Raw genomic sequence first — 25,240 nt, forward strand, 5'->3', positions numbered from 1 at the left:
ATTAACCAGCAAAATGCTGGAAGTAGAATCATGGTACAAGTGGTAGAGCACCAGCTGAAAGTAAGGCCCAGAGTTTCAGCCCTAGGGCTAGCATGCACGTGCACATGCAGGTAGTGTGTGTGCTCACACACATAGACAGATACACACACCAAAGAGAATTTACTATGAACAACATATAATTTATTTAATAAATATAGAAAAAATGTAAATTAGCAGGGGAATAAATCTTGGGTGCTTCTTATACAAATACTTCTTCGAAATATAATTCGACAGCAAAGTTCTCATCATAAATGCTCCACGTTTTTGGTTTATGGGGATTGTCTAATTCGTTCCGAGTTAAATAAAGTCTAAGGAATTGAAGAAAAAGCATTAACTTTTATTTTATGGCTTACAGAAAAGTCATTCCCTAGAGCATCCTTGTTTAGAAAGAGCCTTGCTGGATGCATATCAGTCACAACATGCCTCTTAACGAATTAGTGACACCCAGTTTGAGCAAACTATTTAAGTGTGTATAATTGACAAAATGACCAAGGAATACATTAATTAAAATAATTACATCCTGTTTTGCTTCTCTCTTTTGTGTGGTTAGTGGGGTTTCACCTCAAGACTTTTTGGTGTGACTTGGCTTTTCTGCTCAAGCTGGCCCTCTGTCACTTGAGCCCCAGTTCCATTTCACTGGCTAACTAGAGGTAAGGTTCTCATAGAGTTTTCTGCCCAGGCTAGCTTCAAACTGTGATCCTCAGATCTCAGTCTCTTGTACAGCTAGGATTATAGGCCATTGAGCCACCAGTGCCTGGCTATATCTCCCTTCAGTGATGAAGTTGGTATTTTTGTCTAAGTAACAACCTCATCACTCTAAAACCATTTTACAAAAGGAAGGTATAAAATGATATTGATTCCTCCTGGAATGTCTACAAAAAGGAGGATCAAATGTTTTTATAATCTCTACTGGAATCATGATGGTTGAAAGATCGAAGCTATTCTTTAGCAAGAACCAGATTGACAAATAGCAACAAGTATAGGCCCTATATGTTTGCTAAGGACTTTCCTCATGAGACACTTTGTAAATATCTAGCGAAATGGGTAAAACTTTTCCTTTAAGTGCAGAGTTTACTCTTTCCAAAATCAAATTGTTTGTGAATTGCACATCTGTAGAACTGAGGCTTTCTTGGTGCTGTCTTGGTAGACCTAATGTACTATTAGGCCCAGTTCAGATGTGAGGAGAAGACTTGCACTGGATGTAACAAATACTAACATTCACATGTAGGTGGATGACACAGTGACATTGACTTCAACTCTGATCTGAAGGATCTTGAAAGCATTTTTCTTTTTTACCACCATGGGACAAATACTCCTGAAAAACTTGTAGGTTCAGGAATGAGTTTCTAGAGAAGGTAATAGGTTCTTAACAACAACAAATCAAGTCAGTCATGAATTAAATGGAAGGTGATAAACTTAATGCTTTAGAGACTTATTAATACGTATCAAGTCTTACAACATGTTCCCTGGATGGAAATATGCCAATATCAGGCTGGAGTCAGCCAAAGCCTCTCAGACAAGTCAGACCAATCATGTCTCAGTAAACTGACACCCACTGAGGGCCTGCTGTATTCTAGGACCTGAACAGATGGTACACTTCCTTAGAGAAATGAATCAACACTGAGGTCTGAGTAACTGCATTTTCACTGACATGCTGTCCTGTGGTAGGGGCTTTGAAATGGTTGCTCAAGAAGTTCTTTACGCTTGTAGAAAATGAATTTAGGGTAGGGGCAAAAAGATTTGCCAATATATCTTACAAAGAGAGATGAGAATGAACCAGTTTCTCCTGTATTAGATTATATTCTTACCTGTTTTTCTCTATCAGAGAAACGTTGCACCAGAAATAGAAGGCACAATTGTCGTAATGGTTAGGAAGATTCTAAAAATACATGGATAAAGAAAAAGGTCATTTTCACAATAAAATGGTACCAGCAACTAATAATTACAAAGCAATTAAAGTTCCTTCCTTATTCCTTCATGTATATATCAATTGCAACATTCTATTATAGAGCACTCTGTGGCTTTAGAAGAAAACTCTTTCACTGAAAGTAGAGAGGGTCAAAATTAGTGCAGTGGAATAGAAAAACAATGTTCAGTTGTGTTTCATCAAAAGGCATTATCACCAGAATGAATAAAGAAACCCCAGGATGGAGGGAAATATTTTCAAATCGTGGATCTGGTGAGGATCTTGTATCTACAACTCTCTCAATTCAAAACAAAAGTCAGATTAAGCAAAAGCAGAGCAAGCAAACTCCAAGGGTTTGAACAGACATTTCATTTCTTCAGACAATATATCCAGAAGGTGGCAAGCACAGGCAAAGATTGACTTCTACTGTCACACTCAGTAGGATCACCATGAAAATTAAGCAAAACCACAGACTGCTGGAGTCCCTCAGGCCTTGCTGACGCGAATGCCCAATGGCAAAGTCATGTTAGAAAAGGGTCAGGTGGATCCTCAGAAAACTAAACATAGAATTACCATTCAGCACCAATTCTACTTGAGGAATGTTTTCTCCATGATAAATATAGACAAGGATCTTTGGATCTGATTTACACAGTGCTAAATAACCAACTAAAGACATATGCCTATTCACACCCAAACATATTGTGGTGAATTCTTCATTGTTTCGGTTTCCTCTGCAATCATTTTGCATGTACATTAGGTTGGCATACCTACCAGAAGCAGGGCCCAGCCACCCACAACATTTCCAGGTGCTGTCACCTCTCAGATCCTCAGATAACTGTCTTATGCACCCATCTTCTGGTGACCACCTGTCTCTATGACAACAGATACTTGCCCTAGGGACCCCATTCTCCTGGGGACCTGTCATAGCAACTGCCTGTGTTCACAGTATGAACCATGGACCACAATGAACCCTGCTAACATCAAACCCTGGCCCCCAAGAGATTATCTGTTCCTCAGTTCTCCTTGTGTCAGTGATTCCCCAGCACTGGTCAGCCATCTGTGGCTCCTGGATAGCTCCCCTCTTTCCACTGGCCCTGGGAAATGTGCTGTCCTCTCTTTTTTCTGTCATAAACTGCTGCTCTTACTTACTATGTTGTCTTGGGCAGCTTTGTTGGTGTCTTATCAGACCAACATACACAACCTGCTCTCTTTGCAGGGTTCTTCTAGAGTGATTACTTTGGTAGAAAGAAAGTAAAAAGACAAGAAATCAGAGAAAGAGCCATAGGTCATCTGCCAGTATGAATAGCTTTCCTGTAAGAACACATGGTCACTAGTGGGGGTAGCTTTAAGCTATTCTCCATCAGGGTAAACCATCATCCTGTGAAAGACACCTTGTGTACAGCATCCACCACCATCTCACCTGGAGCCCCATCAGAAGAAAGCTAATGTGATGGCCACTGTCCAGAGACAGCCCTTGAGACTGGGCTCAGAGAAATAGAACACACATCTCTTTCGACAACCAGCAGCTACTTAAAATAATTACCATCAATATTGGTGATGGCTAGCTACTGAGGAGGCAGAGATCTAGCGGATCAAAGACAGCTTGGGCAGAAAATTCAGGTTGTGTTTCCAAAATTAACATCACAAAGCGGCTGGAAGCATGGCTCATATGGTAGAGATTATGCCAAGCAAGCTAACCTAGCAAAAGTGTGAGGTCCTGAGTTCAAACCTCAATATGGCCAGAAATAAAACAGAAAAAAAAATCTTCAATTTTCAGAACCATGCCTTCACGTCTTAACCCTCATTAATCACATAAATTAGCTATCATCAAGGACCCCTGAGGCAGGGAAGAATTCACAGTTTCTGTTTAAAGACCACTATATGAGCAAGAATTCAGAGCAGTTCTTTTCTCCAAGGAGACAACATTCGAATGGCGTGATTACCCAGGTGATTACTTGCCTCAACACATTTACCATCTCAATCCAGATGATAAAGGAGGGCATAGAGAATGAAGGTCAAGTTCCCTATTGAGAGTGGTGGTAGATGATTTCATAGAAATTCAATACAAACAGAATACCACTCAGACATGTCATTGTACATCTGATCAATACAAATTACACACTGTTATTGTAAGCCTACTGTTAATAGGTAGTTATGGCATGTATCAACTCACAGGAAAGCAAAATCTCCCTCACTTTGGGGAATGTATAAACACATTGATCACAGTGTTTTTAAAAGTCACAGACCATCACTGTTAACACTGCTATGCTGTGGAAATACCACCTGTTTCTTTTTTTTTTCTCAAATTTTTATTATCAAACTGATGTACAGAGAGGTTACAGTATCATACGTTGGGCAGTGGATACATTTCTTGTACTATTTGTTGCCTTGTCCCTCATGCCCCCCTCCCTCCCCCCTTTCCCTCCCCCCCAGGTGTTCAGTTCACTTACACCAAACTGTTTTGAAAGTATTGCTTTTGTACTCTGGTTTCTCTTCAGATCGTATAAATCTTTTGCCTTTTACCACCTGTTTCTTTTTAGCATCTTGGTTTTCAAACTTTTCTCATTTGAGAAGTAACAGAGATAAATTGCATACAATTCAGAACCAAGGTAAACATAAATACTTTACACGTGCGAAAGTAATTGTGATGGTTTTGTGTTTTCTTCCCCTTCCCTAGACATGGATTGCTATCTATCCCTTTTAGATATGAATTGCTATCTATCCCTTCTCTTGTTGGGAACTACAGCAAAGAAAATTCTGAACCCAAACCATTCAAAGGACCAGATAAGAATAATCATACAAGACTCTTGAGTACTTACTTTAGAAGTAAATTTCAGTTTAATATCATCACATAGGGCCGGACAGTTGGGTACAATAAATATTGCTCTATTTGTCTCAATATCATGTGAGACCTATGAATGAACACATGGAATTAGGAACTGTAATTGTAGCTGCTGATAAGTATTCATTTTCACTCATCTAACCATCCTGAATACGTTATGTACTCTTCACAGCCCAGTCATTTTATATGGAAATTAGTAGTAATCTTCTGTTTTGAAGTTGTAAAACTATTGTTTACATGAGCTCTACTTGTTTCAGGGTTATATTAGGGTCACAGTTGAGGAGCAAAGTGTTCATTTTTCTACTGGAGCTTTGAACCTACATTACCGTTGAATGTGAATCATCTGATTTTTACCTTCTCTTTTAAGTTCAGTATAAAGAATTACATTGATGTTCAAAACACAATGCATACTGGACCTCATGTTCATGAAAAATCTTTGTTCCTAGTAGGAGGGACCAGTGAGCCATTCCAGTGACTGGAATGACCGCAAACAGTTCAAACTTGGGGGATTAACAACTTTGAAATCACTCAAAGTCTTTCTTGGATATTCATACACCATTAGATAATACTGAGAAAGGCCGTATATACTAGACCTCAGGAAAATTACTCCCCAAAAGATTCTCACAGTTTTTTCAATTTTCCTGGAAGTTTTACACATATGGAAGAATAGTAAGGTAATATATACTTTTCAAGCTCTATGAAGAAGACTGCAATTATGTATGATGTGGGCGTGGTAGATAGCAGAAAAGTAGAATAAGAAAGTTTCTTCTAGAAGTAGAACTTGAGTTGCTCATTGGAGGATTTGGATAAATGAGGAAGAGTACAGGTCTGATAGAAGAGACCAGCACAAACATGAATAGAAATTAGAATTTTATTCCAAGAACCAGAGGGATGACCCATTCTACTCTATTGGGAGTCTGTAGGTCCAGCTATTGATGGAAATAGCTTGGCTCTGCTATGTCTTGAGAATTTAAAAACAGGAAAATAAGAATGAAAAGTTACTAAGAATTGAGGGGGACATGTCATGTGACAGAGTGTCTTGATAATTATCACATGTAACACACAGAGTAACTTCAAATGTACTCCCTAAATCTCACAACACTTGAGCTCTGGTCTGAATTTATAGATAACAATCTCAGCTGAAGATGCTTTGAACATGGCCAACTGTGCTTTCTGCTTACACCGAGAGTAGTATTTTATGATACATTCTGCAAAAGTCCATGGGTTGCTTTTTATCAGATGAAAGACAAAGAAAGAAGACTATTGTATAAACCTCAAAATGAGCAAGTAAAGCCTTGGACTAAGCAACAGCAGTGGAAATATGAAAAAGAGAGAAGAGAGATTTCCATGGCAATCTCAGTAAGAGCTGTGAGTTAGGGACCAAGGCAAAGAATCAATCAACAACAGTTCCAAATTTTAAAGCCTCAAGCTAGAGAATATTGCTTGCATTGAACAAGCATAGGGAAAGCTTACTTGACAAATCAGGATTAGCAGAATATGTTTACATGGTTGGTCTGGAAATTGCCCACGTGGTTGCTCTGTCATCTTTCACACATTGGGGGCTCCCCAATATCTGCTAAGTTATTGGAAAAAAACAACACATGCTACATTATGGAAGGACAGCTAGTGAACATAGCCAAACATACAGTATTCCCATAGATAACAACAGGAAAAAAAAAAGGATGGGGTTTGGGAGAATGCTTCTTAAGTGAAGCCAAACACAAATAAATAACATTTTTACAAAGTACTTATAGAGACAAACACTGGTGGCTCAGGCCTGTAATGCCAGCTACTCAGGAGGATGGCATCTGAGGATCAGGATTCAAAGCCAGCCTAGGCAAGAAAGTCTATAAGGCTTATTTCCAATTAAGCACTAGAAAGTGAGATATTGAACAGTGGCTTAAGTGGGAGAGCAGTAGCCTTGAGCACCAAAGCCCAGGGACAGCATTGATGCACTGAGTTCAATCTCCTGGAATAGCTCATACACACACACACACACACACACACACACACACACATACACGGACGCACGTGTGCACACGTGCCCGTGTCTCCGTGTGTGTAGAGAACTTATAACAAGAACCTAGGAATCATTCTAAAAGCTTACTTTGGGGTAAAAAAGGGAGCGTGCTAATTTCTCCCAGAAAAGGTCTACAGTCTTGAGCATTTCTTCCACATTTCAGTTAAACAATGTTGCCCCTTATTTCTGTGGGTAATGAGGTATCACCTCAGTCCATATGCTCTCCCTCTATGTCTCAAGTTGAAATCCTAAGAACATCTGAATTACAGTTCCTGGTGATACTGCAGAGTACAAAATTCCTGCATTATACATTGGAGCTACAACTTCCACTGTCACAAGTGCCAAAGCGATCTTCAAGAACACTAAATTTGAGAGTCAAAGATTTAGATGATCAAAATGATCACAAGGAAGGTAATGTGGCCAATACAAACCAGATGTAGGTATTTAAAACCTTGATTTATTCTTGGGGACATTAGCATTTGTGGGCAAGTGAAGACAAAGGAAGCATAACTAAACTGAAGCATAGTCTGAGTAATGTCTTGCAAGACCTTTTTGGAACAGGGCTCTCCTTTACATCTGACGTAAGCAACATCAAGCTGGATGGTGACCAGAAGGCAACGTGCATCTCTTTGTCGGGAGTAATGGTTTGGGGAGGTCACCATGCTCACTTGACTGTGAGCTTTGAAACAAATACTAGAATTCTCAGTTGATGTGCTTTTGCTCACCTCGCAGGTTTGGCCAGTGCAAGTAAACACAGTCTTGTGCTGCATTATGATATCAATGGTTAGGTCCTTGCCATTTCCTTCTCCTACTCCTGAATCAAAGCAAAAATCAAGAAATAGGCTTTTAGAGTACAGTGCAAAATGTCTTGTCATTAATACGATGAAATAAAAAGGGAAAATGATGGCTAACTAAATTGTGGCAATACTCCATCATTTTCCATCCTAAAGCAGTTTATATTAGGGAGAAAGAGAAAAAACATACATGTTTTATCTTAAGCTACAGAAAGATAAATTCTGACTGCATCATCATTCCAGAATACCGAAAAACACAATAGGGTCTTCGAAAGATTCTTGCTAATGAGATGCATCCTTTAGACTTCTATGCTAATAGTCTAAATTCCACTTGTTATACTTTAAGTCCAATTTCTAAATCAATCTCAAGGAAAATATAGAACAGGCATTCCTAAACATCCTATGGGTATATATTTCAGAGAAATGGTCTTATGCCCCATTCCTTCTTTGTTAGCTTATATTTTCATTATCTTATGCTACGTGGTTATACAAAGGGGTTTCATTAACAAATCAGTTTATAAATACAGAGCATCTTGATGGATACCAACCCTCTCCTCATTCTCTCCAATCCCTCCCAACTCACCGTCCTCTCCATTTTCCTAGTTTCATAGGACATGCATTAAATATCATGATAGCAACACCACTCCGGTCCTCTTTATCTACCCCCTACTTTTTTCAAGTACCCACGCTGTTCAAGCACCAGTATCCTGCAATCATTTCATAGCACACATGAGCTTTGAGCTCATTTTCTAAGGAATGATACTATTTGAATTCTTTCATGCAAATAGCATACTTCCCTTAATCTGTTGGCATGCATTTTTATACAACCTCATAGGTGTTCACATGTCTATTTATGAATTAGAGATAAAACATTCCTACTTTGTCTCTCTGTACAGATTTACTTCCCTTAAGTAGGCCTTGAGCTTAGGGCCTTATGTTTTCTCTTGGCTTCTTCACTCAATGCTGAAGCTCTACCATTTCTACCTCCAATTCTGACCGTTGTGTGTTTAGTTGGGAGTCTTTTCTATCTCGTTTGGCTTCAAATCACAATCCTCAGATCTCAGCCTCCTAAGTAGCTAGGATAACCATCTTAATCCAACAGAGTGCAACCTACCACCTTTGCCTCAGTTCAAATGACCCCACTTCCTATAGCACTTTCTCCAAGACCTGGTTTCAGAGCTCACAATTAGCTTTTCCCTTTCAACCCTTTTTCACCTTCCCAAGAGTCACATTAACCATGCTTGATTGCTCTTCTTATATTGTCTTGTTGTGGTTTCTATTAATTTCAATTATCTACCATTATGCAAATAAGTTTGTAAGGAACCCTGGTTTCTTATTGCAAGACAAGTACATTGGTTTAAGCCCATAATTGTCCCCACATTTAAACAATTTAAATCACATAAATGTACTTCATCCTGTAAAACTAAGAAGGAAAAGGGAAGTGAAAATTCTCTGCTTCACCCAGCGTTTCATGTCCTTATGTGTTTATGTCTTTTATCCCAAATGAATAACCTCTCTCACTGTTTATCTAGGCCTGGGTAATGTGAGGCTCTCAAAAATGACTAGAGCAGCTAGGTATCAGTAGCTCAAGCCTGTAGCCCTAGGTGTTTGAAAGGCTGAGATTGAGACCCCGAGAGAGGATCACAGTGGGAGCTAGCCCATGTGGACACGGTGATATGTGCCTGTCATTGCAGCAACAATATGAAGCTTACAATAGGCAACCTTATTTCTTTGGAAGTAGGCAGCAACTTGGCAATACCTAAAGGACTCTGGTAGAATACCACTTTTTCCCAACCTTTTCTATCTTCATGGAAGTTCAGGTATGTGGGGGACGGGGTGGAGTGGGGAACCAAGTGCTGCTCTTTTAGGAGGCTTTTCTGAAGTCCCAATTTCTGTGCTCCAAAATGGTATCCAATGTCTGTACCGGTACCACTGTTTGAAGTCAGAGCCTTGAGCTTGCTCAGCTTGCCTAGCTGACACTCTATCACTCGAGTCATGCCTCCAACTCTACTTTCTTTGGTTGGAAATGGAGACTCAGAGTGTTCTGCCTTGGCTCATTTCAAATTGTGATCCACCAGATGTCAGCCTTCTGAGTAACCAGTCCTATAGGCAAGATTGTAAGGAACACCTGGTTTGCAGTTAGCATTTAAAATCTAGGCACATATTTCTTTTCTACTAACAACCCATGCTGAATGCTAGCATATGACCTGTGCTTATGTGGCAACAAATAGAGTAAGGGCATTGGGATGGAGCCCTCCCCTCGAGTGGAAATGAAAAAAGGAAGAAGAGAGGCATCTAAGATAGCTGACATGGACACTCTAGATGTTGGGGAAACTTAGCTGTGAATTGGGATACTCTATGTACATAACCATGAGCTAAACCCACTCACTAGTGCAAACACTCATCCTCTCATCCCGTCCTTGAATTCTCAAGTACTTACCTTTAATGGAGTACAGGACAATTTTTGTAATTGTTAGTGTTTTTTTCACAGGTAGTTCCCAGTTCCACATAGTTTTAATAGTTTCAAAATATCCAACGTATCGGCTCTGTAAAGCAACAGAAGCCTCATTTTAGTGGGAATGCAAGGTTTAAAATGAGTATCCTAATCTCTCCTTTTCAGTTTGTTAAGAACAGTAAGAAATGAAGAAAACATTTATAGTGTGCCATTACATAATCGACAGTCTTAGGTCTTTGCCTCCTCATGACTAAATTACCTACCATGGGAAAAAGCACTGGCCTCAGACCTGCAGGGAGTAACATGGGAGGAGGAAGTCCTTGCTTAAAGGCTTACTTATGACCACGAGAACCATAAGGTGCTAAAGAAGCTATGGCAGAAGCTGATGTCATGAGTCTGACAAAGGAGTGTGGTTTGGTGGATAGTTGCTCATCAATGGGAAATGAGACCTCCACATCACAGTAGGAGATGGTTATACGTCACTTTTAAGGGTCCCTAAGAGATAAGAGTTCCTTCATCTTCCCTTTTCTCAAGTAGATTTTCTTAGTCTCAAAGGGGTTTTCTTTGGAATTCTCTTGGAACTGAGGAGTTTGGGTAATGAACCAACTGGGAAGAGCTGATCAAGAGAAGTGCCACATCTCCATTTAGGAAAAAGCAGTCTTGCTGGTTGCTAGTGGCTCATTGCTCATGTCTGTAATTGTAGCTATCTGGGAGGCTGAGGTTGAAAGGACTGAAGACTAAAGCCAGCCAGGGACACAAAGTTTGGGAGAATCCATCTCCAAATAGTTAGCAAAAAGTCAGGCTAGAGATGTGTCTCAACTGATGGGATGCCAGTTATGAATATGTAAAGCATACTGAGTACCAGGTCCCTGAGTTCAAGTCCCAGTACTGACAAAATATGAACGGTCACTTGTGAGCAAGACTTCTGAAAATTCCTGACTTTCCGGTGCATGTAGTGGGGCAAGGAGAATGCCACAATGAAGGGCACAATGTGGCAGTGTCTAATCAGGACCTCCCAACAGAGGGGACTCGGTGCTGCAGCCTTGTCAACACACCTCTCTCACCTGCCTTGCTTTCCCAGTGAATCAGAAGAGCTGTAACCCATGATATGTCAGGTCTGGACTGAAGTCAGGGGAACTGCATGAGTGCAGAAGCGAGGAAGGGGAGATATAGATTCTCCACTGCTATGCACCAGGGCTCTCAAGTTGATTCTGCTCTCACACTTCCTTCCCCTGATGCAGCTTAAAGCAGCAGAGGCTTCTATACAAATTAATACTGACACATAGCAACCACTCATCCAACTAAGGAAGATACTATGCCAAGTAGCAAAGTACTTTGGGATGCAAAGGGTGGCAAGATAGTCAAGACACGGGCCTTGCCTTCAAAGGGGATAAATAGATTACACTCAAAATAGCTACAGAAAAAATGGCATAGTCCTTAACAAATTCTCATGGGGCTGCAAGACCTGAAATGGCAGGTTGAGATGATGATTGAAGAATATACTATATGATTCATCTTTGGCTGTTAGGATCTGGACATGAACTACACTCTTCAAAGTACCAGTGCTTAGAGGTGGGGTGTTGGGAAGTAGTTGTATCATTTGACTTAAGTTGTATGCATTAGACTTAAGCAATAAAATAATCCATTGAGGGCTTCATAAATTTATAGCATTAGTAGACGGGGGAAAAATGTTAAGAGGTGCGGCCTTATTGAAGAAAGGAAGTCACTGGAAGCATGTGTGTTGGAATTGTCCCCTCTTGCTACTCAGCTTCCAGGCCACCTTGAGGTGAGAAGTTCTGCTCTTCAATGCCCTCCCTGACATGATTTTTCAGTCTCATCTCAGGGCCAAAGCAATGGGATCAAGTGGCCATGAAGTAAAACCTGAAACTGTGAGCCCAAATAAATCTTTCCCCACTTGAGTTTCTTTGGTCAGGTATTTGTCGCAGTGACTAATAGTCTCACCCAATATATATGAACATTTTCAGAGGAAAAATAAGATAATCGAAGATAGTTCACATGAATGTAATAAATATGGAATGAGAAATAGGAACAAGTATGATAGCGTCTGCTCGGATAGGATGTTACTCTATCCCACACAGAGGGGTCATCAAGAAATAACCCTGGTCATATTCTAGAGAGATTGCTCATTGTCTTAGCACAGGTTGGTGAAAGATCCAGTCCTTCTTTCCAGGGAAATCAAGGGCTAGTAGATTTGAGATAATCTTCAGGAGTTAGGAAAACCTCAGGCACTGCATCTTCCTTCTGAGGAGAATCAACTCCTGACGCTTTAAGGAATAACGAATGTGAAATGGAAACTAGGATGCTCTGGCATGAACCAAGACTAGGCAGCCCCTGAGGCTGCAGATTTGAGCCCCCAAAGGGATCAGGGAACTGTTACAAGTCACAAGTGCTCTGGCTTAATTGAATGTGGGAGAAGGGTTTCAAATATGACCAAATTAAATGTGCCACTAACCCCTCCCCACAAACAAATTCCTTGTGAAAAGAGAAAACTTACTTGAGAGGGAGTTTCTACTCCTTGAAATTTATCACAGAAACGTTTGTCTGTCCGTCGTTCTCCAAAATAAGTGAGGCTTTCCTACAGAAAAGGGGAGAAGACAACCACAATTCACCATCACATCAGCAGTCTTTGGACATAGCTTGTTAAAACAACAAAATGAATAAAACCATGTCAAGGACTTTCCTAGCTCAAGAGTCATAAAGACATGGAGTTTCAGAGCTAGAGCAACATTAGAAACCATGTGGTCCAACTCTTCTTCCTACCTTCCATTTTACAAATGAGAAGACTGAAATCAATAGAGAACACTGTGACCTGAGGCACAGCCAGTGAGAGGAGCACAGCCTGCAGCATAAGTCAGAAATTTTGCTTTTGGAGCTATGATCCACAGTAATAGATCACAGACACAGACACAGACACAGACACAGACACAGACACAGACACAGACATAGACCCCTCCCCTCCCCACCACACACACACCAAAGCAAGAAAAAGAAACCCAAAATATTTCATGGTTTCTATTCTGCTCTACTCCTTTCCAGTAAAAAAAATGCTGGTCACAATCTAGTGAGTTGATTCTATAAATCACAAGTTATAATTTGGAAAGCACTGTCCTAGAACATTCAATTACTTTTCTCTTCTTCTTTACAGGCAGTAGGGCCCCAGGTACTGGTTTAACTCACCCAGCCTGAGGTCAGATAGTGTGTTGCCCATAGCCCCTGGGGACCATGGTAACCAGGGATACAACACCCATTTTCCAAGTCTGTGTGTCTCAAGTTAGGAAAACAGAAGGATAGGACTAGAGAGTGGGATATGATGAAAACCCATGTCTTCTCTTCTCTAGGCTGTAGGCCAAGAGGTGAACAGAGCTGTTGGGGGTACATCTTGCATGTGGTAACTTCCCAGGAAGAGCATGCCAGTAGGCCTGTACCCTGCTTTCCAAAGGTCACAGCATCCTGCCATGTCTCTGCAGACATTTACCAAGGCCACAGTTCCTTATTTATTGGCTATCAGAGATGAGAAAATAGAAGACTGACTGTGTTCTGAAGTCAGATCACTTTAGCAATTCAGATTCTAGTTAATCAAGAGCTTATTTTGAAAAACGAAGTAGTCACATTACTGGGGAGGCTACAGAAGCATCTGCTTACTGAGGGCTTTGTTTCTCTTTGTGTAGAGCAGCCTGCAGTCTACTCCTGGCTTATTTCCTGCCTTAAACTTGAGTGCTGTGATCATGGCATGCACGAGTATGCCCAGCCAAGGAGTTTCCCTTGCTTTGGCATAATTTGGCTTTACTCATTTTCCCTTCAAACTGCCCCTATGGGCTCCTGTCTTTATTGAAAATGATGACATCTACCTGATGCTAGTGTCTGCATATGTGGAAGGCTGAGAATTGGAGGATCGTGGTTTTACACATCTGTATCTTAGCTAGGACAGATAAGTACTTGATACTTGAAGGGCATGGCCAGTCGCAAGTAACACCCAATCTCAAAAATAGCCAGTGTAGAAAAGGAATGGAGGCAAATAAAAAGGACATTGAGATTCCATCTCACCCAAGTAAGAATGTCCTTTATCAAGAAGACTAACAGTAACAAATGTTGGAGGGGATGTGGCCAAAAGGGAACCCTACATCATTGTTGGTGGGAATGTAAACTGGTTCAGCCACTCTGGAAAGTGGTATGGAGATTCCTCATAAGGCTAAATATAGAGCTTCCCTATGACCCAGCAGCCCCACTTTTGGGCATCTACCACAAACAAGAACACACTAAAGCCACCAGCACAACAATGTTCATCGCAGCTCAATTTGTCATAGCTACAATTCGGAACCAACCCAGGCGCCCCTCAGTAGACGAATGGATCAGGAAAATGTGGTACATATACACAATGGAATTTTATGCCTCTATCAGAAAGAATGACATTGCCCCATTTGTAAGGAAATGGAAGGACTTGGAAAACATTATACTAAGAGAAGTGAGCCAGACCCAAAGAAACATGGACTCTAAGGTCTCCCTCATAGGGAATAATTAGCACAGGTTTAGGCAAGTCACAGCAGAGGATCGCAACAGCCCAATAGCCCTTATGCACACATAAGATGATGCTAAGTGAAATGAACTCCATGTTATGGAAACGACTGTTATATCACTGTTGTAACTACTTTCAACATGTGATGTGAGACCGTAGCTTCTATTAGTGATGATCCTTCCTGTGGTTGTACCTGCACTATCTCTGTATCTTATCTGAGTACATTGGAAACCGTGTATACTGTAATTAGAACTAGGAAATAGAAAGGGAATACCAAAATCAAGAGACACAGGGTAAAAAAGACAAATGACTACAAAAGCAATATTTGCAAAACATTTGGTGTAAATGAACTGAACAACTCATGGGGGGGGGAAGGGAAAGGGAGAGTGGGAGGGGGAAAAGAGGGAGGAGGTAACAAACAGTACAAGAAATGTATCCAATGCCTAACGTATGAAAATGTAATGTCTCTGTACCTGTTTTACAATAAAAATTTAATGAAAAAAAAAGAAAATGGATGGAGGCAGAGCTTGTGAGAGAGCACCTGCCTAGCCAGCAGGAGGTCCTGAGTTCACATCATAATACTACATACACACAGAAGCTGATATTGGTGTTTGGGGTTGTTTTTTTTTTTAATACTGGGTTTTTTAAAACTCTGAGTCTCATGCTTGCTCAGCTACTGTGATTCTGCTAAACTATGCCCTTGACACTGTTTTTGCTGGTTATTTTTAAGGTCAGCTCTTGCTTACCACTCTGACATGTACCTGAGCTGGGATCTGCCTACTACAGGTTTCTCCATCATCACTGGGAAGACAGGTGCTTGCTACCCTGTCAGACTCCACCCTCTGTGGAGTTGAAGTCTTGTGGACTTTTCTACCCAGGCTGGCCTGGATATGGGATCCTCTCAATCTCAGCTTCTCACCTAGGGTGAGAGGATGGGTACACGCCACTGCATCCGGCTGTGGGTTTAGAGGGAGTCTCAAGAGCTTTTCTGAGTGGGCTATTCTCCAACACAAACCACCTATTTTCACATTCTCAAGTAGCTAAGATTACAGGTGTGAATCACCAATGCCCAACTTTTCTTTCATTCTTTTTTATATTTTTATATTTTATATATATATTTATATCTTTTCAAATTTTTATTATCAAACTGATGTACAGAGAGGTTACAGTTTCATACATTAGACATTGGATATATTTCTTTTTTTTAAGTTTTTATTATAAAACTGATGTATAGAGAGGTTACAGTTTCATACGTTAGGCATTGGATACTTTTCTTGTACTGTTTGTTACCTTGTCCCTCATAGCCCCCTTCCTCCTCCCCCTTTCCCTTTCCCCCCATGAGGTGTTCAGTTCACTTTCAACAAACAGTTTTGCAGGTATTGCTTTTGTAGTTGTTTGTCTTTTTTTACCGTGTATCTCTCAATTTTGTTATTCCCTTTCAATTTCCTACTACTAATACCAGTATACACGGTTTCCAATATACTCAGATAAGATTACAGAGATAGTGTAGGTACAACCACTGGAAGGTGATACAAGAACATCATCAATAATAGAAGCTACAGATGCAGATGGGACATTGAAGGTAGTTACAACTGTGATATAACAATCGTTTCCATAACATGGAGTTCATTTCACTTAGCATCATCTTATGCGTTCATAAGGGCTATTGGGCTGTTGTGATCCTCTGCTGTGACTTGCCTAAACCTGTGCTAATTATTCCCTATGAGGGAGACCATAGAGTCCATGTTTCTTTGGGTCTGGCTCACTTCTCTTAGTATAATGTTTTCCAAGTCCTTCCATTTCCTTACAAATGGGACAATGTCATTCTTTCTGATAGAGGCATAAAATTCCATTGTGTATATGTACCACATCTTCCTGATCCATTCGTCTACTGAGGGGCATCTGGGTTGGTTCCAGATTCTAGCTATGACAAATTGTGCTGCGATGAACATTGTTGTGCTGGTGGCATTACTGTGATTTTGTTTGTGGTCTTTTGGATAGATAACCAAAAGTGGGGCTGCTTGGTCATAGGAGAGTTCTATATTTAGCCTTCTGAGGAATCTCCATACTGCTTGCCAGAGTGGCTGAACCAGTTTACATTCCCACCAACAATGAAGTAGGGTTCCCTTTTGGCCACATCCCGTCCAACAATTGTTATTGTTAGTTTTCTTGATATATGACATTCTTACTGGGGTGAGATGGAATCTCAATGTTGTTTTGATTTGCATTTTGTTTATGGCCAGTGATGTAGAGCACATTTTCATATGTCTCTTGGCCATTCTCATTTTCTCATCAGAGAAGTCTCTTTGTACGTCTTTAGCCCACTTGAAGTTCAATATAAAGATGATGTGCAAAAGGGGTTACAGTTGCATAGGTCAGGTAATGAGTACATTCCTTTTTGGACAATATGGACTCTTATTTTCTAAGTATTGCATTATGCAGTCATAAAATTCAATGTATAGCCTCCAAAATTAAGTAAACTTAAGGAAGGAGTGGGTTTGGGAGGGCTGGAGAATGATGAAGGAGTGCCATTGCTCAAGATGCACCATATTGACAAATGTCTTTGTTGAATGGCATCTACCTACACATAGTAGAAATATACATAAAAATTCTGTTTATCTGAGTTATTCTAGATTTTGGCATGCCCTTCAATGTGTGCCTCACTGCTCTCACCATAGCCCTGGCCTAGAATAAGGATGCTTAGCCAGTTACTAACTGCGCATCAAACAGGCAGCACTAAGCCAGACTTTCACATAAGCACCACGAACAAAGGATTTTACCAGACATGTTTCAGAACCAGCAAGTTCAATACATATAAGACAGAGTATTGTAACATTTTTCCTACCTTTGCAGTTGAAAATGTGTCCATTGCGAGGAGACAGACACATATCATGGTCCCAGTACGCCCTAGAAAAGAGCAGCGATTAGTTCAAGAAATCTTTGTCCAGCATAACTATACACTCAGAAATACTCAAAAGTGTATATTTGGTTTTGGTTCTGTTTTCTCCTCAGTGTGCCTGACTCAAGGTTTTTAATTGAGAAATAGAAATGCCTGAACTGTAATTAATGTAACAAAAAGATAAAGTAGGAACTTGCATCGTAGTTCACATCTATAGTCCCAGCTAGTCAGGTTTCAAGCTCAGGAGGATTGTGGTTCCAGGCCAGCTCATGCAAAGTCAGCATGACCCCTATTCTCAAGGCTGGCAGGATGGTTTATGTCCACAGCCCCTGTTATAGGTGATACAGAGCGGGGCAAATGGCTTAAATGGTAGAGTACTGGCCAAGTAGGTGTGAGGTGCTGAGTTCAAATGCAAGTGGGATCCCAGAACACCAACTAGCCACTTGTAGTCCCTACTTAATTGTATTACTTGAAGATATTGCAAACATTTTCCAAAATAAGAATGCAGACAGAAAATATAATGAATACTTGTGTACTTATTCCTCAGACTCTGTAATTCTCAGTATTTTGCCGTACTGTACTTGCTTAATTTCTCCCATGGCGTGCCTGCCTGCTTTTCTCTCTCCTCCTCTGCTCTCTCTTTCTCACTGCTTCTGTATGTGTGTGTGTGTGTGTGTGTGTGTGTGTGTGTGTGAGATAGTGTTTTAAAGCACAGCTTAGAATTCCTTGGTGCTTCAAATCACTCATCCTCAAAGTCCCATAGGTTGCCTTCTAATTTATATTTTACTTCTGTCATATAAAATTTAGGTTTGAATAGAGCATTCTCTTTTCTCTTTCTATAATCTTCCCTAGAGCTTGACTAATTTGCTGTTATTTAATACCTACCATACCCGTCCTTTTCCCTGAGAAGCACAACATTTTTCATCTATCTTTTAAACATTTTTAAATTAACTGAACATTGTCATCATGTTTAAAGAACGGCATTCTAACCAGCATTCTAACTTCCAAAGGGAAGTTAATGCCACTTAGCTCGAAGTAGATGAGACACAGAAGCTTCCTTAGAGATAGGAATACTGGCTATTGCTTCCCTCAGCTTCATTGACTGTAACATGTCAGTTCTGGAGCACAACTCTGGGTCTCTGAAAGAATGATCTTTTCCTATTTGAAGGAAACGTGTGAAAAGCTCTTTTACCACCTGTATGTATGCCCACATGGGGCCGATTCATGTGCCTGTGCCGTGAGTAAGTACAGCTGCAGGATCACTACTGTCCTCTCAGCCAGGTAAAGCAAGAAGCCATGAAGTATCCGTTCTATAGGCATTTGTCAAGCAGTCATCACTAAACCTCTCCTATCAGACTATCATGAGTCCTCTCAGTTGGAGCTCTTTCTAGAAAATTCAGGCCTGTCATATAAAGATTATTGTATTATCAACAACCTGTCCTTTCCAGTTGGTCAGAGAATTCTACACTTTTCTTACTGGAAGCTTTCCCTCAATGTTTTATAGCAGTCTTCCATGAATTGAATGTAGCTCTGATAATATATAGCATCAGTCAACTTCATAGAATCGTCCTGAAAATCTCAACTTGGTCTTCGTGAAATTAAAATTCATTCAGTTCTGACTTATATAGTAGTTGATATAGTTTGGTATTACAATCACAAATAGAAATAGCAGACATGAGATAAAACCATTTATCTACTGAATTTAGATTGCATAATCTTTAGAAGTCTGTGAGGAAAATATCTTGGCATTAGGAAGAAAAAACTGAAGTTCTATCCATTTAATAGACTGTGTGTGTGTGTGTGTGTGTGTGTGTGTGTGTGTGTGTGTTGTATGGCAGTAAAAGCAAAAATTAAACACATGACATTGCATGAGAGGAAAATGCTTCTGCACAGAAAAGTAGATAATCAGCTGAGCAAAGTCATGACCTATGGAATGGGAGCATATTCAAAAGATTTAAGGAACTCCACACAATAGCATGAAAATAAGCTTTTCTATAAAAGGACAAAAAGGCAGGTGTGGTGGACATCCCTGGCATCACAGCACTCAGGAAGCAGACGCAGGAAGATCACAAGTTTGAGTGTGGCCTGGTCTATACATAGGGAAATCCTGTCTCAAACAAAACAAAATGAAAGATCACAAAAGAGAAAGCCAGTCATGGCAGCTCAAACTGTAATCCTAGCTATTCAGATACTGGCAATGGGGACGATTGTCATTCAAAGCCAGGCAAAAAAGGTTGCAAGAATTCATCACTGGTAATGTGTCCACTATCCCATCTATGTGAAAGATGTAAAGGAGGAGGATCACAGACGAGGCCTGCCTGGAGGAAGCATGAAAAGTGAGCCCCTATATGAATCATAACTAAAAGAAAAAGAGACAAGGGGTGTGTGTGACTCCAGTAGTAGAGTGCCCTAGGAAGTGTGTGGCTCTGGACTCAACTATAGTAATGCCAACAAAACAAAACACCATCATCCAAGACTCTGAGGAATAAAAAAGGGGGCAGGGTAGGACAAAGGACTTAGAAAGACATTTCTGAAAAGGAAATATGCAAGTGGCCAACAGGTATATGAAACAATGCTCACTGTTACTGGTTAACAGGGAAGAGCAACTTAAAGCCCAAGAGAGAATGCATTTGTTAACGAGCTTTATTCAGCTATTCCATGATGTGCGTCTACAAATACGAAAATATTATATTGTACACCATACATAAGTGCAGTTTGTCAGTTAAAGAAAGAATAGTTCAAATAAAATAAAAGAGCTCTAATATCCTGAAATTAAACCCTCTTTATATTTGGCAGATATATACTGGAAAACCAAAATGGAAGACACTCAGATCATGGGTAATTAAGGGAAAACACACTCAACCTTCCTTAGCTCTTTTTCCTTCCTTCCCTTCATTGTTCTTTCCCTTTTTTCTTCCCTCACCTTCTCTATTTTCCTTTAATCTTTCTTTGCTTCTTTCAGCCATAAAACCAGTATTAAAATGCTAGCAACTATTAACCTATAGGAATTCCTTATCTGATGAATAACAGGATGTGTCCTCTGCTAGGCCTCCAATATTTATTTTCAAATATCATAGGAAAAAGAAAACAGAAAGAAAGCATTACTACCTTTTCCTCCTTTACAGTGAATCGCGATGGTATTCTGGGGATCCTTGGATAACCAAGCAATGACTTCTTTTGAAAATGTTATCATCTCCCTGGTTTAATAAAGATTTTTAGGTAATTAAAAATCATCCCCCAAATTCAAGCCCAATGAATTTAGTGCTCTTCTGGCAATGAGTGTGGCATAGAACTTACTGAAGTGTTGGGACGTTGTGATCGTCTATGAGAATTCTATGCATCCGGTGATGGAAAAACCTGGGGTTATACGACCGTTCACCTGAAGAAAGAACAGATGTGTCAAAGCTCTATGCCTAATGACCTAAAATTAGGAATAAAGTTTAAATTTTCTATTAGCAATTTTTAAATCTATTTTAAAAGCTTTCTGTGAGGCTCCTGTTGTTTTAAAACAATTGTTAAGGTTAACAGCAAAAGTTCCTTAAGGGGGAGGCAGGCAGACCAGTGGACCAAAGTGGCCAGATAAAGGTGAGAACTTAAGGGGCAGATTCTCGGATAGTAAGTGGCTTTTTTCACATCAAGTAATCTAAATCAACTTGTTGTTTCATAGTCCTCATGTTGAACAGCTTCTAGCAGACTACTCATTTGCTCATGCTACTTGTGTACCATGAAGCAGAGGTCAATGGCGCTGTCTAAACGGTCCCTGAAAACAGTCACTTCATGTATACACAGGATTTCATATAGAGGCAGGAGTAAACAAACTGCAGACAGACACAACTAGAACCCGGGGGTATACACTGTCTTCTACTTTTTGTTTTTGTCTTTTCTCATCATCTGCCTTGTTCTCATCAACACCCACTAACCGTGGGTCAGAGAACATACTTGCTGTATTGTCTTCAGTACAATCTAACATGAAAGACAGGAAGACCTGCCTAAGCCTAACAGCATGCGCCGATGTTTCCTGAAACTTTCTCAAAATCTGCCTCTTTGGTCTCACTAGCCTGTGTCTCTCTTAGGGAATGTTCTGCTACCAAGCTAACTTTTCTTACCACACAGGACCAGCAGAAAATAGAGATTTCTGATCTAACCCCCACCACTCAGTAGTTACAATTAAATGGAACATAAAAGAGGTCATTTCCTTACATGTTTTCTATCTACAGTAGCAAAAATAATAAGTCATGTACATACTGCAAAGGTTGTAGACGAAATAGTGTTCTGGGTGTCTGGTGTCCAAGAAATGAACGACCTCCTAAAACAGGTAAATACGATCATAAACTGGTTTGTTGGATGAAACTCCTTTATGTAACTACTTTAAAATCCTAGGCAAATATGCTGCGTACTCTTGGAAAGCCTTTTTGTCACAGCCTTAACCTTCTGGTTTTCTTAAATCTGCCAAATGCTTCTCTTGGCTCTTATAGCACCTACTGGCTTCCCCTTGTTTTTAAGGGCAAAGAAAGGAGAAGTTTTTACATGGCAGACATGCTTTCATGCCTTCTACATCTTAGCTATCAACAGCACTTCTACATCTTAGCCATCTTCAGATGAAATAGGAAGGTATTGAAGGTAGACATGTATGTTAAATGCATCCCACATCATTAGCTCTACAGGCCTGACAAGTGGTCTCTAGCTCTGGCTTGCTCTCTTCAAGATGACAAGAAGAAGACAGGTAACAAACAGTACAAGAAGTACCCAAGGCCTAACATATGAAACTGTAACTTATGTGTACATCATTTTGGCAATAAATAAGAAAAATAAATAAAGTACGTCACAAATAAGATGACAAGAAGATAAGAAGGCATTGCCTGTCTGAGGGGCATGCTGCCTGCCTCTTGTCACAAGGTGCTTATTATGATCCTGTTCTTCCTGGAGCCCTAGGTGACTGTAAAGTGGCTGCAAGAGAGAATGGCTAAGATCAAGAACACAGATGCAGAGTAGAGGGGCTGGGTACCCAGTTTTTAGTCCTCTCACAGGTTATTTCCCAGCAAAAGTAGCCTTTTCTTGACTTGGAGGCAAAGGTCCATTATCTACTTGCATGAAAGCAGTAGTGGCCATACTTGTTGATGCTTCCTCATCGTGCTTGTTTCTCTAGTAACTGACTGGGAGCCACACATCTGCACTTTGACCCTCTGCCTTATATATTCAGTGTTGTTTCAAACACAGTTCCTGAAACCTTCCCTTTGCAGGATAATGAGGCACATATGACCTGCTTAGTCTCTTCAGGAGATAAGTAGGTTCGGGGATGAAACTTGCACTTTAGTCAACCTTGACTTCAAATTGTTTCCTAGAGATTGCTTAGCTATGAAATGACAAAGGCATTCCATAACCAGGGTATGCTGTTATCATTGAACATGGACCACTGCAGCAGCTCTGTGTCCTAGTTTCCAGTATGCCTGGGGAACTGAACAACTAGCTTAGATTTGACACTCCACTCTGGCAAAGATGAAAGACCAAATATTAATTCAGTCAGAGGATGGAAGCTTTGGGTGGGTCACGATTTATCAATGTTTATGAAGATACACTCTTTATCTTTGCATTCTTTGATTCCAAGGGGTGAAAGATGATTGATTCATCGGGATATTTGTCAATAGTCCAAGAAGTGAACTGCTGGATAACTGAGAGAAAGCAACAGTCTAGAGATCACTCCAGGAAGAGTGATGTCCTTGTTTTGAGTTGCATGTGAAATAAAGTTGGGCAAAATCATGAATTGAAAATGGACTCAATTTAGACAAATGGTATTTTCAGCTCAACCTCCTGAAAACACAGTAGTAGGGAGCAAAGAATGCTTTACCCAGAAACACAGGAAGTGAATTAAATATTGTTGAGCATGCTTCTTTGACAATCAGTGTTATGTTTCCTATGTACAGATCAACACACATCACAAAGTTTACCCTCAACATTTTCAAACTCATGAATTTAAACTCATGTGACATATAAGTTACCGGTCTAAAACTTTTAGCTGCCAAATTTACATCTCTTCATTCAGAATTAGTTTTTTATGTTTGCAGGTTTTCCTCTCTGTCAAATGGATTTGCAGAATATAATGTGTTTGCTGATTCTTTGGAGCAGTATATAACTATATAATTTGTGTGCATAGATTTTCCATAGAGCAATAAATATTAATCTTATTTTTAAAAGAATAACCAGGGCACAAAACGATTGAGTCAGTCTGGCAGAATTCATGTTGCTGGTATAAAGTCAGTTACAAAGGAGGTATTAGATGTGATTCAACTATGAAAAACTCAACAAACATTCAAACTAATCTGTAGTGATTAAAAATCAAAAGAATAAGCACTTCCATTGAGTGTTTGGATAGTGACTAGAATGTGCCAAAAATGTTGAACAAATAGACAGAAATGTTGGTTACAGGCACATATACATAATTGCCTTAATAGATACATGTAAGATGATTGCAATTTAGAATCTACCTCAATAAAAGTTTGTTTATATAAGCATACACAATCCTACATTACATAATGATGGTTTTTCAATTAAGTACATTTTGAATTCATATAATAACATGGTCAAACACTGGAATCCTTTCTTCTTTAATTCTGAAATACATAGTAAAATACTGTTGTCTGTAATCACCCTCCTGTGCAATAACTCAGGAGAAATTGGACTCATTTCACTGTAATATCTTACTCATTGATCAACCTTTCTGCCTTTGATTTTCCCAAGTTTTTCGTAACCACTAGTGGGTTCTTTTTTATCCTGGGTATATGATATTTTAATCAGATTAACCCCTTCTGTTACTGTCTCTTTCCTTACCTTCAATATTCTTCTATTACTTGAGATCAATACTTTCATATTCCACATTTTCCCTACTTGTCTTTTGGCTTATTTTACTTAACACATAACTTCTCCTTCTGTGTTGCTCACAAAACAAAATCTCGTTGTTTTTGTCAGTGAACAATACTCTATCATGTATATGTGCCACACTTCCTTTATCCATTCATCGTGAATGGACACTTTGGAGGTTGTTTTCAACCCTTGACTATTCACTCCTGAATAGTGCTGCTATTAACCAGGGGTGCATATGTCTCTGCCACATACTGATGTCTTTATTCCACATCAATCCCCAGTTGTGGTATTATTACTGGCTCATATGTTCATTTTATTCTGATTTTTATTGAAGAACCTCCACAATGGCTGTGCTAATTGATATTCACACCAAAGCGTGCCAAGGGTTTCCTTTCTCAAAATCCTTGCTAGCTTATGCTAGGTCCTGTCTACCTGATAATTGCCATTCTTTTTGAACATTGCAGTTATCTCACTGTGGCTTGGACTTGCATTTTTCTCATGAGAAATGATCTTGCTCATTCCTATATCATGTCTTATATTTATGGGCTATCTATATGTCTTAGGTTGGGAAAGCCGCCATTTAGGCCTAAGGCTGTTTTTTGGTAACTGGTGGACAGCTTACACAACAGTAGTCCTATAAGATGAGCCTGCTAAGTGGTTCTATAGCTGACTTTAAGTACATGCAATGATGTTCCCCAGCTGAGTTATCACCCAACAGAGCATTTCCTGTCACTAAGTGACAATTGAATGTTTTTATGTATATGCACCCATACACAGATTATATTTTATTAAGGAAGATCAGTGTGAATTACACACACACACATACATACATACATACACACATACATACATACATACATGTGTACATACATATATAAATTCCTAAGTCAACA

At 39.9% G+C, this 25,240-nt stretch overlaps 1 protein-coding gene across 1 annotated transcript; it reads right to left on the reverse strand.

The window, feature by feature from the left end:
• Window positions 1-238: 238 nt before the first annotated feature.
• Window positions 239-22,618, reverse strand: LOC125345263 (phosphatidylinositol 3,4,5-trisphosphate 3-phosphatase TPTE2-like). The gene is made up of 12 exons (XM_048337475.1): window positions 22,601-22,618; window positions 21,735-21,795; window positions 20,787-20,868; window positions 20,598-20,686; window positions 17,436-17,497; window positions 12,572-12,652; window positions 10,042-10,147; window positions 7,382-7,621; window positions 7,075-7,169; window positions 4,765-4,857; window positions 1,848-1,918; window positions 239-347 (listed from the first exon to the last, which is right to left on the reverse strand). Exons 1-12 carry the CDS (start codon window positions 22,616-22,618, stop codon window positions 239-241), a joined length of 1,107 nt encoding a protein of 368 aa, XP_048193432.1.
• Window positions 22,619-25,240: the final 2,622 nt, after the last annotated feature.

This window comes from Perognathus longimembris, unplaced genomic scaffold, assembly GCF_023159225.1.
Source record: "Perognathus longimembris pacificus isolate PPM17 unplaced genomic scaffold, ASM2315922v1 HiC_scaffold_5447, whole genome shotgun sequence".
Classification (NCBI taxonomy): Eukaryota; Metazoa; Chordata; class Mammalia; order Rodentia; family Heteromyidae; genus Perognathus; species Perognathus longimembris.

Excerpts from the sequence above, each read along its gene's own strand:
- LOC125345263 (XM_048337475.1), bottom strand. Across the intron at positions 7,170-7,381 it reads TGATGTTGCTTACGTCAGAT|TGTTCTTGAAGATCGCTTTG; the intron begins GTAAAGGAGAGC and ends TCTCAAATTTAG. Across the intron at positions 4,858-7,074 it reads CTGCAGTATCACCAGGAACT|GTCTCACATGATATTGAGAC; the intron begins GTAATTCAGATG and ends GTTCATTCATAG.